The 15,780-nt window shown below is 36.1% G+C and overlaps 1 protein-coding gene across 1 annotated transcript; it reads left to right on the top strand.

The window, feature by feature from the left end:
• The first annotated feature begins 382 nt into the window (after positions 1-382).
• LOC116710069 (protein FAM3C) lies at positions 383-5,333 on the top strand. The gene is made up of 9 exons (XM_032548869.1): positions 383-1,172; positions 1,250-1,339; positions 1,436-1,468; positions 1,582-1,705; positions 1,797-1,855; positions 4,390-4,440; positions 4,535-4,619; positions 4,702-4,828; positions 4,953-5,333. The coding sequence occupies exons 1-9, from the start codon at positions 1,160-1,162 to the stop codon at positions 5,043-5,045; spliced, it is 675 nt and encodes a 224-aa protein (XP_032404760.1). The 5' UTR covers positions 383-1,159; the 3' UTR covers positions 5,046-5,333.
• The last annotated feature ends 10,447 nt before the right edge of the window (positions 5,334-15,780 follow it).

The following is a 15,780-nucleotide window of genomic DNA, read 5'->3' as shown; positions in this document are numbered from 1 at the left end:
GCTGAATAGTATGTAACCTTGACGAATGAATATGAAGTTTATGTCATCCACCAAGCCTATTTTTTATGAGCTTCACTGCAAAAAACTATTATTTCCAACAAATTCTGTCTTGTTAATGTAAGATGCTTATTGACTGCAGCTGCTGCATTTTCAATACAATCCAGTACAATACAATGCTTTTTTTATGTTAACATAATGACTTATTACACTACTGGCAAAAGGTTATTTCATTATTGGTTTAAAAATCTTATTACACTATTGGCTTTATTACATTTAAAATGGCTGAGTAATTATGCTATTGGCAGGAATTGTGTTATTGGCTACAACAGGGATTACAACATTAACAATGTTGGTTCTAATCAAAACCATGAACCTAAATACTAACATGATGTCATAATACATTATCATATTTACTCCACCTTCATAGCAGCCAGCATAGATCTCACATTCGCTGCCATGTTTTGAGTTTTATTGTTTTGCTGTAATTAATTTCACATATGATTCCATGTTGTGTTTAGTTTCTTATCACGAAATGTGTTTTCTACGCCTCGGTTTTAATCCTTTGATTGTTTTTTTCCTTCTGTAGTCTCCAGAGGTTTTATGCAGTTAGGTGTGTGTGAGCTGTTTTATGCAGATATTGGTTTTACAAAAATTTACATACAAATAGAAAACTCTGACAACTGCTACAATGATTCTTTAAACCCTTTTTTTTCATTCACCCATGCAATTTGATATATGAGGCTTTTGCCCCCTTTTTCCACCTCCGTTTTACTGTTCTACCTTTTCTTTCTTCAGCTGTCAGATGCCTATTTGCACGACAGATTCAGTGTACCCGGTAGTTTGATACTTGAGTAAACCTTCTTTAGGTTGAGAAGGGAAACTTGACCATCAAGTTCACACTGGGTGTGACACGTGTGTGTGTGTATTGTTAATCCCACGTCCTGGTCTTTCTGTAACTCTAAGAGCCTTGACATATTTTTCTTTTCCCTTTTGTTCACACAAATGCGAGAGTTGGCTGCTGGGAATTTTTCAGGGAACGTCTGCAACAGATAAGATGACAACAACGCTGCACTGTACCAGTTTTATTTGCGTAATGAGCGCATGAAGAACACCTGAAAGGATTCATTTTGACAGATCAGTCTTTTAGTTTGTTGCTGAAATGAAAGATCGAAGTAAGGGTTTATTTTAAAACTGGTAGGTTTGCTTCTGAGACTCGTGATCTTCATGTGTCTTTCTTCTTTCTTGGCAGTGTTCCTGACCCTCACTGCTGTGATTGTGCTCCTTCTAATCTTTTTCCTAACTTCGTTTGATGCACAGGAGAAGGCACAAAATGTTCTCAGTGAGATGATTTATTTCTATTCTTAAATCTTTAAAGCTCAGTAGTGATCTCTTGCCAATGCCATACAATCTATTTTTTAATTTTATTTTATTTCAGGGTTCAATAAAATTCACACAAAATTCACAACAGGTAAGTCAGAAATTCACATTTTGCTGCTGGCTTTTAAATCAAGTCAGTTTTATACTCAATTTGTATTAAAGTGGTAACCTAGTTCTTTTTTTATGTCTAATTTACATTTTAAGGCACAGCTAAAGTAGTACCAAAGTGCAGCCTTTCTGCAGTCTGTCCCTCGGACCACTTTGCTTTTAAAATCTGGAGTGGAGCTGCTAATGTAGTTGGTCCAAAAATCTGCTTTGATGGTAAAAAGTATGTATGAATGTGGTGAGAGATTCACATACTGAACCGGCAAAAGCTGCGACCCTGCTGTGAAAATCAATTTTCATCTGTGTCTCAACAGCATTATGAGTCACATTATGAACAATGTGGGACCAGGACTAAACACTGTGGTGGTAAATGGTAAACTCTGATTATAAATATAGAAGTCAGCACACCGATAAGCTGTCTGTGTACAGTCATGATGTCTAAATGTTTATTGTTGATTGTTTTTAAAAGGATTAACCTGAATGGTTTCAGGCTTGTAGGTTTAGTCTTGCAGAAATACAGTGCTTTGCAAAAGTATTAACACCCACTGATTTATCATGTTACAACCACAAGATTTTACTTGACAGGTCAACACAGTGTAATTCATGGTTGAGAAGAGAAATAAATTCCAAATATTTTTACAAGTAGTCAGTGTTTTATAGAATCGCATTTTGCTTCAGGTCTAGAGACCCAAGGTTGAATGAAAGTTGTGTGTAAGCATGAATTTTCAAGTTTTCCTGTAGTACGATCCTTGATTAGGACAATCTAATCCATGAATATTATTGCACTCAAGTCTAATAGGTTCTCCTTCAGAATTTCCCTGTATTTAGCTCCGTCTTGCATCTCATCAACTCTGCTTTTGAAAAATGCATATCCACAGAATACTTCCGCTACAATTCCTTATGGCAAGGGATTGCGTTCAGGGTTAGTTAAAACTCTAAGTCCATTTGCTGCTTGGGCCTCCATGACAAGCTGCTAATCATGCTATTTTTTAGCTCAGCTGAACAACAGCCTTCCACTCAGAGATTTATAGTTTACACTCCAGCCTGTGAGAGGGCATTAATGTGTTAGCTAATATGTGTTTTCTACTATAATATTAACCCGTTTTTTGTATGCCTTGTCCACACAACAACAAATCACTCCTCACTGTATTTCTTTAAAGTAAACATCATTGTTGTTTTTTTTCTTCTGCTTATGATCTGACCCATGTCATGTTTTATATCCGCTATGGATTTGGTGTCACTGCCTGACTGAGGTAATTACTATTCCTGCTGGCCCACATAGCCAGACTGTTGTGGACAGGTACAGATGAATTAGATGAGTTAGATTAATTTACGTGCCAGATGATGGAGCGAACAGGGCTGAATTAGGCTTTGGTTTTTATCCACACATCAGTTTTTGCCTGTAGGTCAAGTGGTTTAGTTTTATTCTCATCTGACCAAAGTACCTCCACATATTTTCTGTGTAGTAAACTTTAAACCAGACTTACGAAGGCTTTCTTTCAACAATGACTTTGTGACTGCGTTATTTGTTAAGTTCTCTTGTCAACAGATTTAAAGTAAAAAGTCTTAATACAAAAATATAACAAAGTTTGCTGCACTTGAAAGGTTATTGCATGCAAAATGTTTGGTTTTATTGTTGTAAAATTGCCTGTTGGCCTATGAAAGTCATAGTGGTGAGAGTGAAATGGAGGTTGGTGCATTTAGGATGATAATGGCTTGTGGGAAGAAACTGTCCCTGAGTCTGTTTGTCCTGGTTCTAATGCCTGGCGGAGGGCAGCAGGTCAAACAGGTGGTAGGCGGGATGAGTGCTGTCTTTGATGATGCGCTTTGCTCTCCTGAAGCAACAAGAAGTATAAATGTCTTTCAAAGAAGGCAGAGGGCAGCCCACAATCTTCTGCACTGTCTTGATCACTCTCTGGAGCCTCTTCTAATCTGCCTCAGTTCAGTAGCTGAACCACGTCGAGGTACAGTGGGTTAGGATGCTCTCTGTGGAGGATCGGTGGAAGGTTATCAACAGCTTCTGGTAGATGCGATTCCCTCTAAGCAATCTCAGGAAATGCAAATGTTGTACCTTCTTGATGACAGACCAGGACAGAGGAAAGATTTTGGTACCCTGACTCACAGACGAGTATGTAACATAAATGAGCTGCAGCGTCTGTGATCGACGCCATTAAGTAATGTCTTGGTATGTTGGTAATTGTGTTATTCTCTTTTCATTTGTGTAAGATGAAAGAGAAAAAAACTCTATGTTTGAAACTTGAAATGTTATTTTTTTAATCTAACTTTGGTTTAAACTTCTCCACAACTTTATCCCTGAGCTGTCTGACGTGTTCCTTGATCTTCATGTTGGTGTTTGATCACTAACATTATCTACAAAACCTTTGAGGCCTTCACAGAAAAACCTTAGTTATGCTGAGATTAAATTGCACACAAGAGGGCTCTATTTGCTATATAGGTACATTCTGAGGGCAGTTTAAGTTTAGGGGGCAGTATAAATATCCAGACCGCAATATTTTAGATTTTTATAAGAAAAAAGTTCAAATCATGAATCCTTTTCCTTCCACTGCAGTATTATGTGCCAAGTCCAGCACAAAAAAATCCCAATGAAATACATTGTAGTTTGTGATTGTTATGTGAAAAAGGGTGAAAAGGGGTATGAATACTTTTCTAAAACACTATATATTGCTTCAAGGCTTTCCAATAATAGTCAAGCAGTCAATGTGAATGGTCTTTTTCCGACTTAATTATGAAATGGAGTCAAACAGGAAATGGCTACTTTAGCTGCCAAACTGTTTAATCATGTGGCATCTCATGGTTGTATTCAGACTATTTTTCCCACTACTGTAAGTAAAATACTAAATAATTTAATTTAGTATGTAATATGGGTTCTTTTTCTATCACAAATAGGTGAGAATGGAGTTGTTGAAAAGTTTGGCTATCTTAACATGATTAGTGGAAGTAAGTAATGACAATTTGCATAACACATTTCAAATGTTGAGCTTTATTGAAGCTCCAGAGTTTCTTTTCTCTCCAAATTTTAATTCCATATCAGACTCGACAGACATCTTGGCATACCTGAAGGAGATAAAACCAGGAATGATTGTGCTGGTGGCCTCCTTTGATGATGCAGCAACAAAGTAAGCCTGAATCAAAACTTTCCAACATTTAAAAACGATCCAGTGTCACAGAACAGTAACCTTTTCTGCTCATTTGTTGCAGGATGACAGAGGAAATAAGGCAGATGTTTGTCGAGATGGGAAGCACTTTGATCGACTCTGTTAAGCAGAGAGACAACTGGGTGTTTGCTGGAAGAACGGGGATAAAAATCAAAAGCTTCTTTGAGCAGGTCAGTGGACCCTGTCTGTGTCACTTTATTTGTTGTATTTGTGCCAGAAAAGACTTTGAAAATATGCAGAAAAGCAGAGCAGAATACATAAAACAAGTGTTTTTTCTCTTCCTGCCTCTGTTAGCGAGCTGAGAATGATAAGAAAACAAACATTTTCGATGGATGGCCAGAGATGGTGGAGGTGGGCGGCTGTTTCCCAAGAACCACAAGTGTCTAAAAGTTTTCATAAATGGACTTTGAAGATTTTCTTGCAAAAGACTTGAAGCTATGGAAAGTATTTTATTCTGCAGAAGTAAACAAAACACTCTAAATGCATGCTTACCCTTTCTTACATAGTGGTCGCTGCAGTGGGCAACCACTCTAAGTCCACATAAACATTGTTAAAAAACATAAAAACATGAACCAGGTGGAATGTAATGCTGGACACTTGGTGAATGTTTTGGCTGTCCCTCTGTTGTACAAAATCCTTATGGACAAAAAAATAAAATAAAATAAATAACAATATAAATTAATTGTCAAATTTTTTCTTCTCATTTTATACTTGGAGGATTGGAATAAATTACCTGTCCAATGAGGTGGACATTATGCATCAATGGTTATGTTTACTGGTACTGGTAATGTCCTGTTCCTGGAAATACTTGAACAGCAGCACCTGTTCCTGCTTGCATCCAAAAACAAAACCAAACAAACATATTTTTGTTATTAGGCTGTACTTTTCAGATTAGTTCAGTTGTGCATGAATCAGTTGGTGTATTTTACTTATTTTCTTTTTTTTCACTATGCAAGTCTGAAGACCTATAAGTGGCACAGTGGAGCTTGGTCAAGTGAGCAAAATGTTAGTACCCTAAAGATTCAGAATGAAGGATTAGGAAATAATAGACATAGTGATTCTCAGATGCTGAGTGAGATAAATAAAGTACATGAAAAAGTTGAGGATTTGACATCTGACAAAACTTAAGGACATTATACAACAAAATGTTGGATTACAGAATGCTAAAAAAAAACCAATCTGTTGTTTCAGTGTGATTGCCTTGTGAATATGTTCCTTAGTCATACCAATAGGTTGCTGGTTTGGGTCATTTAGTGCTCAGAGGGGCAGGTAAAGCTGTAGAGCTCCAAGAGGAATGATTTGGAAGGGTGAAAGGAGCATCTAGAAAGTCTTTGTAAACTAACACTGAGACCTCTTTCACTGTATTCAACAATACTAGAAAATGGAAAAATGTGTATGATAGCAATATTTTTGCAATATTTTAGTTTTTTCCTATTAAATATTATTAGTGTTTTGTAACATTCAGCTAAATCCAAAATGTTTCATACCTTTGGCTGATTTAGGTTTTATAGCAACATTATCTTATTAAAACATTTCCCTACTGACTGTAAACATGATAAATGTTTCTGAGTGGAAAAATTAGAGTCTTGGCTTGAATCTGTGGCTTGAGCTAAAGATTAAGGTGATGGCTGGAAGTCCTTCCAACCTCAAAGAAATCACAAAGTTAAGATTACTGTAATAACAATAAAAGTTGCTTTCAAGTGATTGAGGACAGAAATCATTTTTGAAATTTCTTTGTGCAATTATCTTTTCTTAAATCATTTTGGACTCATGTGTACCTATTTTAAAACTAAAACACTTTTCTCACATGAGTGAAATTTGGGGACTTTTGAAAAGGCAAATGTTTAAAAATTACATAGGAAGAAAGTATTTAATGTATGTTTGTGTCACAAAGACAAGTATTGGCAAATGTTTAACATGTTGAAACTTCATCTTAAAAAGTTTTCACTTTCACAACAGTGATAAGAAAATACAAGACTGCAAGGGACATTGAATCCCTTATGGAATAGTTGGCATTATTATCCAGAAAAGACGAAACTCATGTTTAGTGTAGATTGTGAAGAATCATCTCAGAAGGTTTTCGAACAGCTTCAGGCTGACCTGGGGCTGTCTCCACTGTCTGTCTGAGACTCACGATGAATCAGCTGTGTACAGTGTGGAGTGGAAAACAGGAGAAGTTTTATGAGCAAAAGCCAAAGGAGACACCCCCCACTGTAACAGCAGCCCAGAAATGTGAAATTAATGTTTGTTTTAATGAGCCAGTCTTTCTGAAATGCCACAAAAATAGATCTCTTTGGGAATAAAGAGCATCAGTTTGTTTACAGTCAACAAAATGAAGTCCGTGTGGGAAAGCGTTGTCTGTCTTTTGATGCCCTGTGTGTTTTCTCCTCTAACTGTTTTTTGGATAGTCTGAGTCATACTTTGATCTTTTTGAATCGTCGTGACTTTGAACACTTATCTAGATGATCATTTTTGGACTTCTTTGAAGACAAATATCTTTGAGTGAATTTTTTACACTGTGTAACTGGGTTAGGGGTCTCAGCGAGACTTTTTGAAGGACCGTTTTGATGTCTTAGCAATGCCATGCAGTTTTTGTGCTTATGAGATGTCAACACATCTTCAAAACCTAACTCTGAAAGATACTGCATGGCCTAAGTTTGCCTCTTTAATAAATTCAAAAGATCAAAGTCCATTTTCTTCTGAATTTATTCAGATTCTGACAGAATCCAATACTCCTGTATGTAACCTGTTTGTTTTGAGTGCTGCTTTCCTGGGAGGATAATTATTGGTTGAAAAAGTTTCTATTTATCTCTTTTGCTTGGCAACTGGAGCAAAGAAAGAATTGCCTCAAGTAAACTGTAGAAACTCACCTGCTGATACAAGTGTCTGAAAAAAGTTCAGGACAGAATATATTTTTTAATTTATTTATTTCATTTCTCCCTTAGTTGAAAAATGTAACTTTCTAGTAGTTGATCCATTCAGAAGGTTGGAGCAGAGACACTTTTTAGGCAGTTCCTTTCTTCTGCTGGATTTGTGGACATCCTGCAGGACCGAGATCCCGGGCCAGATCCAGAACATTTTGGATGGATTATTTTTCCCTTTTGGCCCTGGAACAGCAGGACCTCCCCAGTGGAGAGGGATGTCTTGGTCTCCCCACCCGGACCTGTGGCTCCTGTGAACTGACCTCAGATAAGCAGACAAAGATGAATGGCTGAATGGACTCTCTGCACCCTGAGACCCAGCAGGTCTCTGACCAGTCACTGAGTTCCTCATTCATGCTGAGAACTTGGCAGTGACCCATAGTGAGGTGAGTTTTCTCTTGACTTCCTCATGAAACACATCATGTGAGTCATTCTTCAGGAACATTAGGATAACCAAGCATAACCTATGTGACAAAACATCTTTCTCAAAGTTATAAAACAAACGCTTTAGGTTTAACTCACATTTTCCTGTTTTCTGTGTCTCACTTCTACTTATTTCCCCAAAGGAAGTGAATAATCGGACCAAAAACAGGTCTTTATCAAACTGAAAAGATGCCTGCTGAACAGTGGGCCTCAGAGACTGTTTATGCTGTCATGTCCTATTAATTCCTCTCAGCACAATATCCTCTGTGTGAGACTGGCCAAACAGCAGGACTCCCCCTTCATCAACCAAACAGCTGCTGGCACTGATGCTACCATTAAAGACCTTCCTGCACTTTTATAGATTCTTTTTCTATTTAGATCATTTGCTGCTGTCTCGTGAAATCCAACTAATGATGTAAAGTAGACACTGCGGAGCATTTGTGATGGTAGCAAATTATAGAGAAAGAGGACTATTTTTTTGCGGCGTGTAACTCTCTTTGTAAGAAAGTTGCTGTTTATGTGCAGGCGTTTATAACCGCGTTTCATCATACCTTTCTTTAATAGCTCTTTGGAGCCATTTGGGAAGTCAGGAAGACAAACTTTTGCAGTTATGAAACTAAATGTTTTTCTTTAATTAGTTGATGATGCATCTCAGCTGCCCAGCAGTTCAGAACCTTCTCTCGTGCTTTGTTCTGTTTGTTTTCAGCACACAAATTAGTTCTGCAGTCATGTCTGTGTAACACCTAAACTGCCTTTCTATGAAGCTGTGTTGTTTTTTAAAAGGGTCTTTGGCACTTTGAAGCACAGATTTTGTCATATGTGTGTAGGACATGATTCATTAAACAGTTAGTGCACTGGTTTTGTTAAAATAAACCAAGTGAATAGGTGAAACTGATAGAAAGAGAGCTTAAAATGATCTGAAGACTGATGACAGCCAGCTGAAGGTTATAGCTCGTGCTAGTAAGTAGGCACATACATTCTATTTATCAGACAGTTTTAAAAGAAAAAAGCACAAAATGCCTCACACAAAGCCAGAGGAAAATTAATAAAAGATGATGAAAAAGACAAAAAACCTTTTCCGCAGAACCGATTTACATGATTTTCAGTTGAACTGTGTGTTATACACGTACAGCAGATCAAAGCTGAAAAAAGTGTTGATATCATTTATAATGATCTCATTAAATCCGACCGAAAATGTAGCATTTTATCAGGGAGTGTGGACACTTTTTATATCCACGACATAAGAATTTAAGAGTTGGTCAGGAATGACCGGGCTTAAGATCCTCTGGGATTTCTAGCAGCTGACCGCAGCCGCTGGGAAACCTCAAATGAAGCCGATGGTGATGGATGCAGTGATCTGAGCTGGCAGCAGTTTTGAGAAGTACGGAAAGAGGAAGTTTCAGAAACTCTAAGTGCTGAAAGGTGAAAAATGAATCAGAAATTGTGAAAAGTTAATGTCTCTGTGGTGGAAGGGCCATTAGATCTCTGGGGCCCGTGTCCCCTCAACCTGACTGCAGACTGCAGGCTCTCGGATGTGAACTTCTGGACCAGGTTTGAGATGGAAATAAGAAGAGTTTTAGAAAAGATCTTCACATTTATAGATCTAATGATGCATCTATTAACATGTTTCTTCAAGTCTCCTGATTCTCTGAATAAAGCTCAGACAATTAAATGGCAGATATTTTACAATTTTCTTTCAGGAACATTGTCTTAAAATGTCCCTTTACAGTCTTTAATTCGTAGCTGAAACCTTACTTCTCTCTCTTAATAATATTCATAAAATATCCCACTTTTTAAGCCTAAAACAGATTTTTCTTTCCTGTCAAATTTAAAATGAATACAATCAAAATGTTTCATTTTCAGAAATCAGTAACTTGCTTTTCCAGTTACATTTTCCACAGTGCCCTGTCTCTTGCTTTTCCATTGTTACAGCACATTCAATGAATTTATTATCAGACAACAAAGGCAGAAGGAAACAGTTTATTCAGCTGTCCTGTCTGAGTCCCACAGGGAGAGTGATTCTTCTCTCGTCAATTAATTCTGCTCAAACTCCATCAAACGAGGATCTCAGTAGGAATCAGACTAGTTCTTGTTTGATCCCCTCATTAATGAGGTAGCTGTTCACCTTGAGGGCGCTCGCTTCACTGGACATGTAGAGCACCAATGGCTTCATTTGTATGTCATCATTAAAACATTGACATGTGCTGCTGTCGTGTGAAATTATTTCTTTCTTTCATTAGTTAGTTTATTTAAAACATTTTTGCACACTAGAATTTTGAAATATCCAAAGATATTAAGTATGAGTGCCTGAGGTATTAGGCACTCAGGTGAAAAAAAGAAAGATATTTAATGTGTTTGTATTTTTAAGTAATTTAATATATGTTTTTTTATTAATGCTAACATATGTAATATTTGATCATGAATACTATTATTAGCATCAATACTAATGTTGCTATTTAATTTATATATATATATATACATTTGTAATCATTAAATTAGTTAATCATTAATTACTTAAATACTAAAATGGATGTTTCTATTTTGACATGGTGTCAGCTGGACGTTTGGTTTGAAGAATCCAACAGAACCACATCGACTGCAAGAACCAAAGCTGGGATGCTGAGATTCCTAAACCAGACTCCCTCCTGTCCCTGATCATACCTTGAGATCCTGTCCATAAACACCATACACAGGATCGGTCACAGATAGACATTTTTCACATTTTCCAAAAGTCTGTTTCAGCCTGGCTTGTTAGGTGATTACATTGTTTTTCAGACTATTGTGTATCTGCATGTGGGGGAAAGATAATCGAGTGTCTTCATCCTGTTTTGTTGGTTTCATTTCCAGTTTTGTTTTTCTTTTTTATTAAATTAGTCATCGTTGGAGATAGTTACTGACTGTGAATACTGGTTGTCTTGTTATTCTCTGAGCTATTTCCAAACTTACAATGATCAGACCTATCTGTCTTTAATTTCATGTTACTTCATCTCTCCCATTTTGAAGGTCGGCTAAAAGAAATGAATTCCTGTGCCGAGTCACATTAGAACCAGAATCAGCTTTATTGGCCATGTCTGTCCAAACAGTCAGAACATTGACTTCAGTTCCTCTATGTAGTTAAAGTATTAATATCTAAATATAAATATTATAATTTTCTTGGAAATTATTTTATTTTATTAAATAACTACATTTAAAGTGCTATTACAAAAAAGAGTGGATACAACATAAAAAAAGTAAGTCACTGATTACTAAATATGTGTATCTAGATACTAATTTACTTAAAAAATGAAAACATTTAGAGGTAACGACAACTGCAACATGTGATTTTTCCCTCCACACTGAATAAATCTGCTTGAATTAAATGTTTTTTGTAAAACTTTCAGTGTGAGTTTGTGGCATTATAAAAAGATCATTGATTTTTTTTTTTTAACACATTTTAAAATATGGCACTAATAACTGCAATTCAAAATAACTTTGTTTCTAAATATGGGTACAATTATTGAGTGCAAAGAAATTAACATACGTTTCAGATCGGACATTTCTGCTCAAAATATAAATTTTTATTGCTCTTATCTGCTATTCCAATTTTCCGAATTGCTAACTTTTTATCTGTAAGCCATACTCATCATTGAATTATTTAAGTTCACGTATGTTGAATCTATGTAAGATACCGGTTTCACTTTATGAAATAAATCTCAAAGAATAAATGTCTGTTATGTAATATTCATATATTTAGATTTACCTATTTGTAACTATTTAAAGACAAAAAGAGCATAATATCTTTCCCCATGAATAAATACCTCATGCATTAAACTGTGAAACAGTTTTACCTCTTGGCATTCTCTTTTGTTGTTTGTCACGATATTGACCTTGGAGCAAATTGAAACTAGGCCATCTTAAGTTTGTTCACAGTAGCTTCAACCTGAAAATAAGGATTGCTTTGTTTTCATTCTCTTTTGGGTCACTTTAATCTGTACTTATCCCTAAAACTGCACCTCTCATCTAAATATCAAACTTCTTTGTTTTGACTTTAAACTTCACATTATAATACCAGCAGCTCGTTGAAGGATAACTCACCCACACAATTTTACTACTGCCTATTTCCAAAGACAAAAAAGGAAACCCAAAACAACTGCGAAATCATAATTTTTGACATCTTCTCCATTTGCTTTTTTTAAATTGAATCTGAAGAACCAAGATAAGAAACATGTCAACACTGCTTCGTCACAAAACTAAATCCAGCTCTGTCAACCAGCTTTATCTCCATTTTAGCATTTAAAAAAATAAGTACAGTGACAGTGGGTGTTAATAAAGTCAATAAACATTTTAAATATTGTATTTGTCATAGGCATAAACTAGTTGTTAACTTTAAAGTATCACAGAAACTCCACTCAATGATTGATTTTTTTACTTTTCAAGATTATTCTCCCCTGCAAAACAGCTTCAAGAGGTATGTAAAAAAATCTGTTTTAACAAGCCCAATATGATATTCATTACATAAAAAAACAATAATAGTGAACATATCGCATTATGGTGCAGATTCACCAATGTTAACATGTGATTGAATACCAAGAGTTTCTGTCTCTTCTATCTCAGCTCCACTGTCAGGCAGAAAGCAGTGATCTTATCAGACCCCACAAACCTCCCTGTCATTTAACAACCTGCAGACACTCCACCAATAACCGTGGATGACCCACAAGAGGTTGGACAGATATACACTGAAAGTCATAAATACTCACAGCCAAGTTTTATTATTTGTATAAATCCTGGAATTTGCTGTCTTTTCAGAGAGGAGAATAGGCCAGGAAGGACACTCTGGACACTTGAAAGCTTTGGAGAGGAAAACAGGAGGGAAGGGAAAGTGGAGGTCGTCATACCTCCGTGGAGGACTGTGGGAAAAGTAGAGATGGCTAAAAAAAAAGCAAGACTTTTTATGGAGGTCAACATTTGAAATTTGTGTAAGTATGTCCAATTATCTCAGTTATTTGAAATCACTGCTTACATGTAAGGGGCTAATTGCATGTTTGTGATGATTAAGACCTACAAACTTTTGTTATGCTCATTTATGACCCTTTTGAGACATTTTTTCTCCAGGTATACTTTAAATCCATACAATTTATCCATATTTCTTTTCTAGTTTTTGTAATGCTTCAGGTAGTATACCCATTAAACTATGTTTTCGTCCCTAACTTGTGCCATGACAAGGAAGAAAAATGCATATGTGGGCTCAACGAAGAAGAACTGAACACCGTGACAGTGTGATAAGCAGGTGACCACCATCAGGAGGACCAGGCTGGTGTGGTGTGTACGGTTCTTTCTTGCACTTCTGAGCCCCCTGCTTGTTCAATGAATGAATTGTTTTGATGTAGTACTGTGGGATGAAAGATTGTCCTGTGTTGTGTTTTGATACAGCTCTGACCTTCCTGGGATTCAGGATCTACACTATTTCGCATCCTGCAAATATTAAGTGGGTTTGAAAACCAAATTAATTGATACTTTGATTGTACAGCATGCATTGTAGTTCCGTATTCAGCCAGTGGAGGGCAGCCCAACCTAGTCTTTGTCAATGTACTCAATTTATTCATTCAAGACATGCTATATCTAATTTATTTCGTATAATACAGTTTCCACAGAAATTAATTCCACAGAATTAACAGATATGCATCACTTATAATGAATAAATATCTGTACTGTAACACAATTTTACTGCCTGTTTTGTTTTTATGAATTTTGCCTTTTCATTAAGCAGTCATTTAAAAAAAAAAAGTTTCAAAGATAACCCCCATTTTCAAGGGGGTTCATCTCAAGATCCCAAGATCTAAACACAATTACTTAAGTTTTGTTTCTACTGACAAAAAGACAAGGAATGGAAGAAAGAGCCTAACTCCTAATTAAATGTTGTTTAGGACCTCTGTTCTCAATAATAAAAAATACTATGAATCCTGTGTCTGTTTCTTTTAGATATTTTGCCAAACAGGATTAAGTTTGGCTAAATATTAAACAGGTATTATAGAAAAATACACAGTTAAAAGATTGTCAAGCTATAAAAAAATTGTTCTGTGTCAGAATCAGCGTCAAAAACTTTCGGTTTAGATTTAAAAGCACTAAACAAGATGAGTTCAGTCAATCTGAAAGCTTCTTGTAACAAGTTTCATGAAAAGGAAGCAGAGTGAACGAAAACATTCTTCCCCAATTCAGTCTGAGCAAAAGGGACAGAAAGAAGCAGAAAATTGTGTGAGCGAAAAGTACAACATTTCTCAGTACAAATATATGCTGGCAGGAGTCCAAGTAGTGCTTTGTAAATAAAACTTAACCAATGTGATTTCCTTTGGGTAGCCAGACCAAGCCATCACACTCGTGAGTATAAATCACAGTGATATACAATATGTACTTACAGTATGTCCTTACTATACCACCAAATTAGTTACAAGGTTGCTTAAGGGCTGAAAGGTCAATGTGTTGGAGTGACCATCACGAAGAAAATCTGTAGACTGAACAGAAAAGGTGTTTGTGAGAGAGACGGCCTATAAACTTGGCTCCGTTTATAGACAGCCCATTCCTTCCTGTCAGGAGAAATGGGCCAAAATTACAACAATCCATTGTCCGCTTGTAAGGAGATTCACAAAAGATTTCATCAGTGTAATACAGTTTAAAAAGCAGCCCCACCCTATACAGAGGATGTATTTAAGCCTCTGAATTTAAAGAGAAGGAAATCAAATTTCTCACATTATTAACTGAAAATAGGAAAGGTTTATGTAAAATGTATACAGTGTAAGCAAACATATGTGCCTTCATGTTTCTGGTGTGGTGTGACAGCAATTTTCCCTATTAGTGGTTTAGTTTGATATATTTCGCTCTCTGTGTAACATAATACCATGCCTTTGTTTATTTTCATTGGAATGATTAGTTTGCATTCTCATCCTGCAAAAAAAACACAAGTAGGTGAGATAGATATGCAGACAAATTTGTCTTTTGAGATGTACAAAAAGTCTTAAAATTATTATTATTATTATTATTATTATTATTATTATTAGAATCTCATGGGGAAAAAATTAGAAAAGTCTTTGTTTGAGTACAGTTAGACTGGAGTTGAAAAAATCCCTAATTAAAAAAGTTATTTTACTAAATCCACTAAATCTCCATTGGAATAATTATTCATCCCTCCACTTTTGAATTACATGCAATTCTGAATGTGTACTTCTTCAAATTTCAACATTATCATTCTATAAACATACAGCAATCTAAGATGTTCTGTTTCCAAACATAACATTTCTCAAATCCTCTGGCCACCTGGCTGGGTATGGACTCATGTCTGTCTTGCCAACACAAATAGGAGGATTCTCAGAGATGCAGCAGAGAGAGGCGTCTAAGTCTCTATCACAGCTGTTAGATTGTGTCGACATGACAACCAGTTAGTTGGGAGGCTGTCCTGATATGTTGAGTTTATCCAAAGTTATTTCAACCGGAGCGGTGTGTGTGTGAGTCAAATGGGACCATTTCATTTTTCAGGCAAAAACACCCTGACACACTGGATTGGTACTGATGAAAAATTGGAAAAGCTGCCTCTATTAGGTAAAGAGATCTGTAATGCTATGGATTTGTTTCTCATCCAAAGGCACTGTGAACTTTGTTGAAGTACATGGTGTCATAAGTTCTTTGAAATACCAGGAACCATAAAAAAGACAATCTGATAGGCTCGATCAGCAAATTTCTCTGCTATTTTCACAGCATTAAGATCCAAAACATTTATCTAAATTAAAAAGAATGGTTCAGTCAAATAT

Source organism: Xiphophorus hellerii, chromosome 20 (genome assembly GCF_003331165.1).
Source record: "Xiphophorus hellerii strain 12219 chromosome 20, Xiphophorus_hellerii-4.1, whole genome shotgun sequence".
Lineage (NCBI taxonomy): Eukaryota > Metazoa > Chordata > Actinopteri > Cyprinodontiformes > Poeciliidae > Xiphophorus > Xiphophorus hellerii.
Note: the sequence above shows the minus strand (reverse complement) of the source record. Positions and strands in the feature narration are given on the sequence as shown.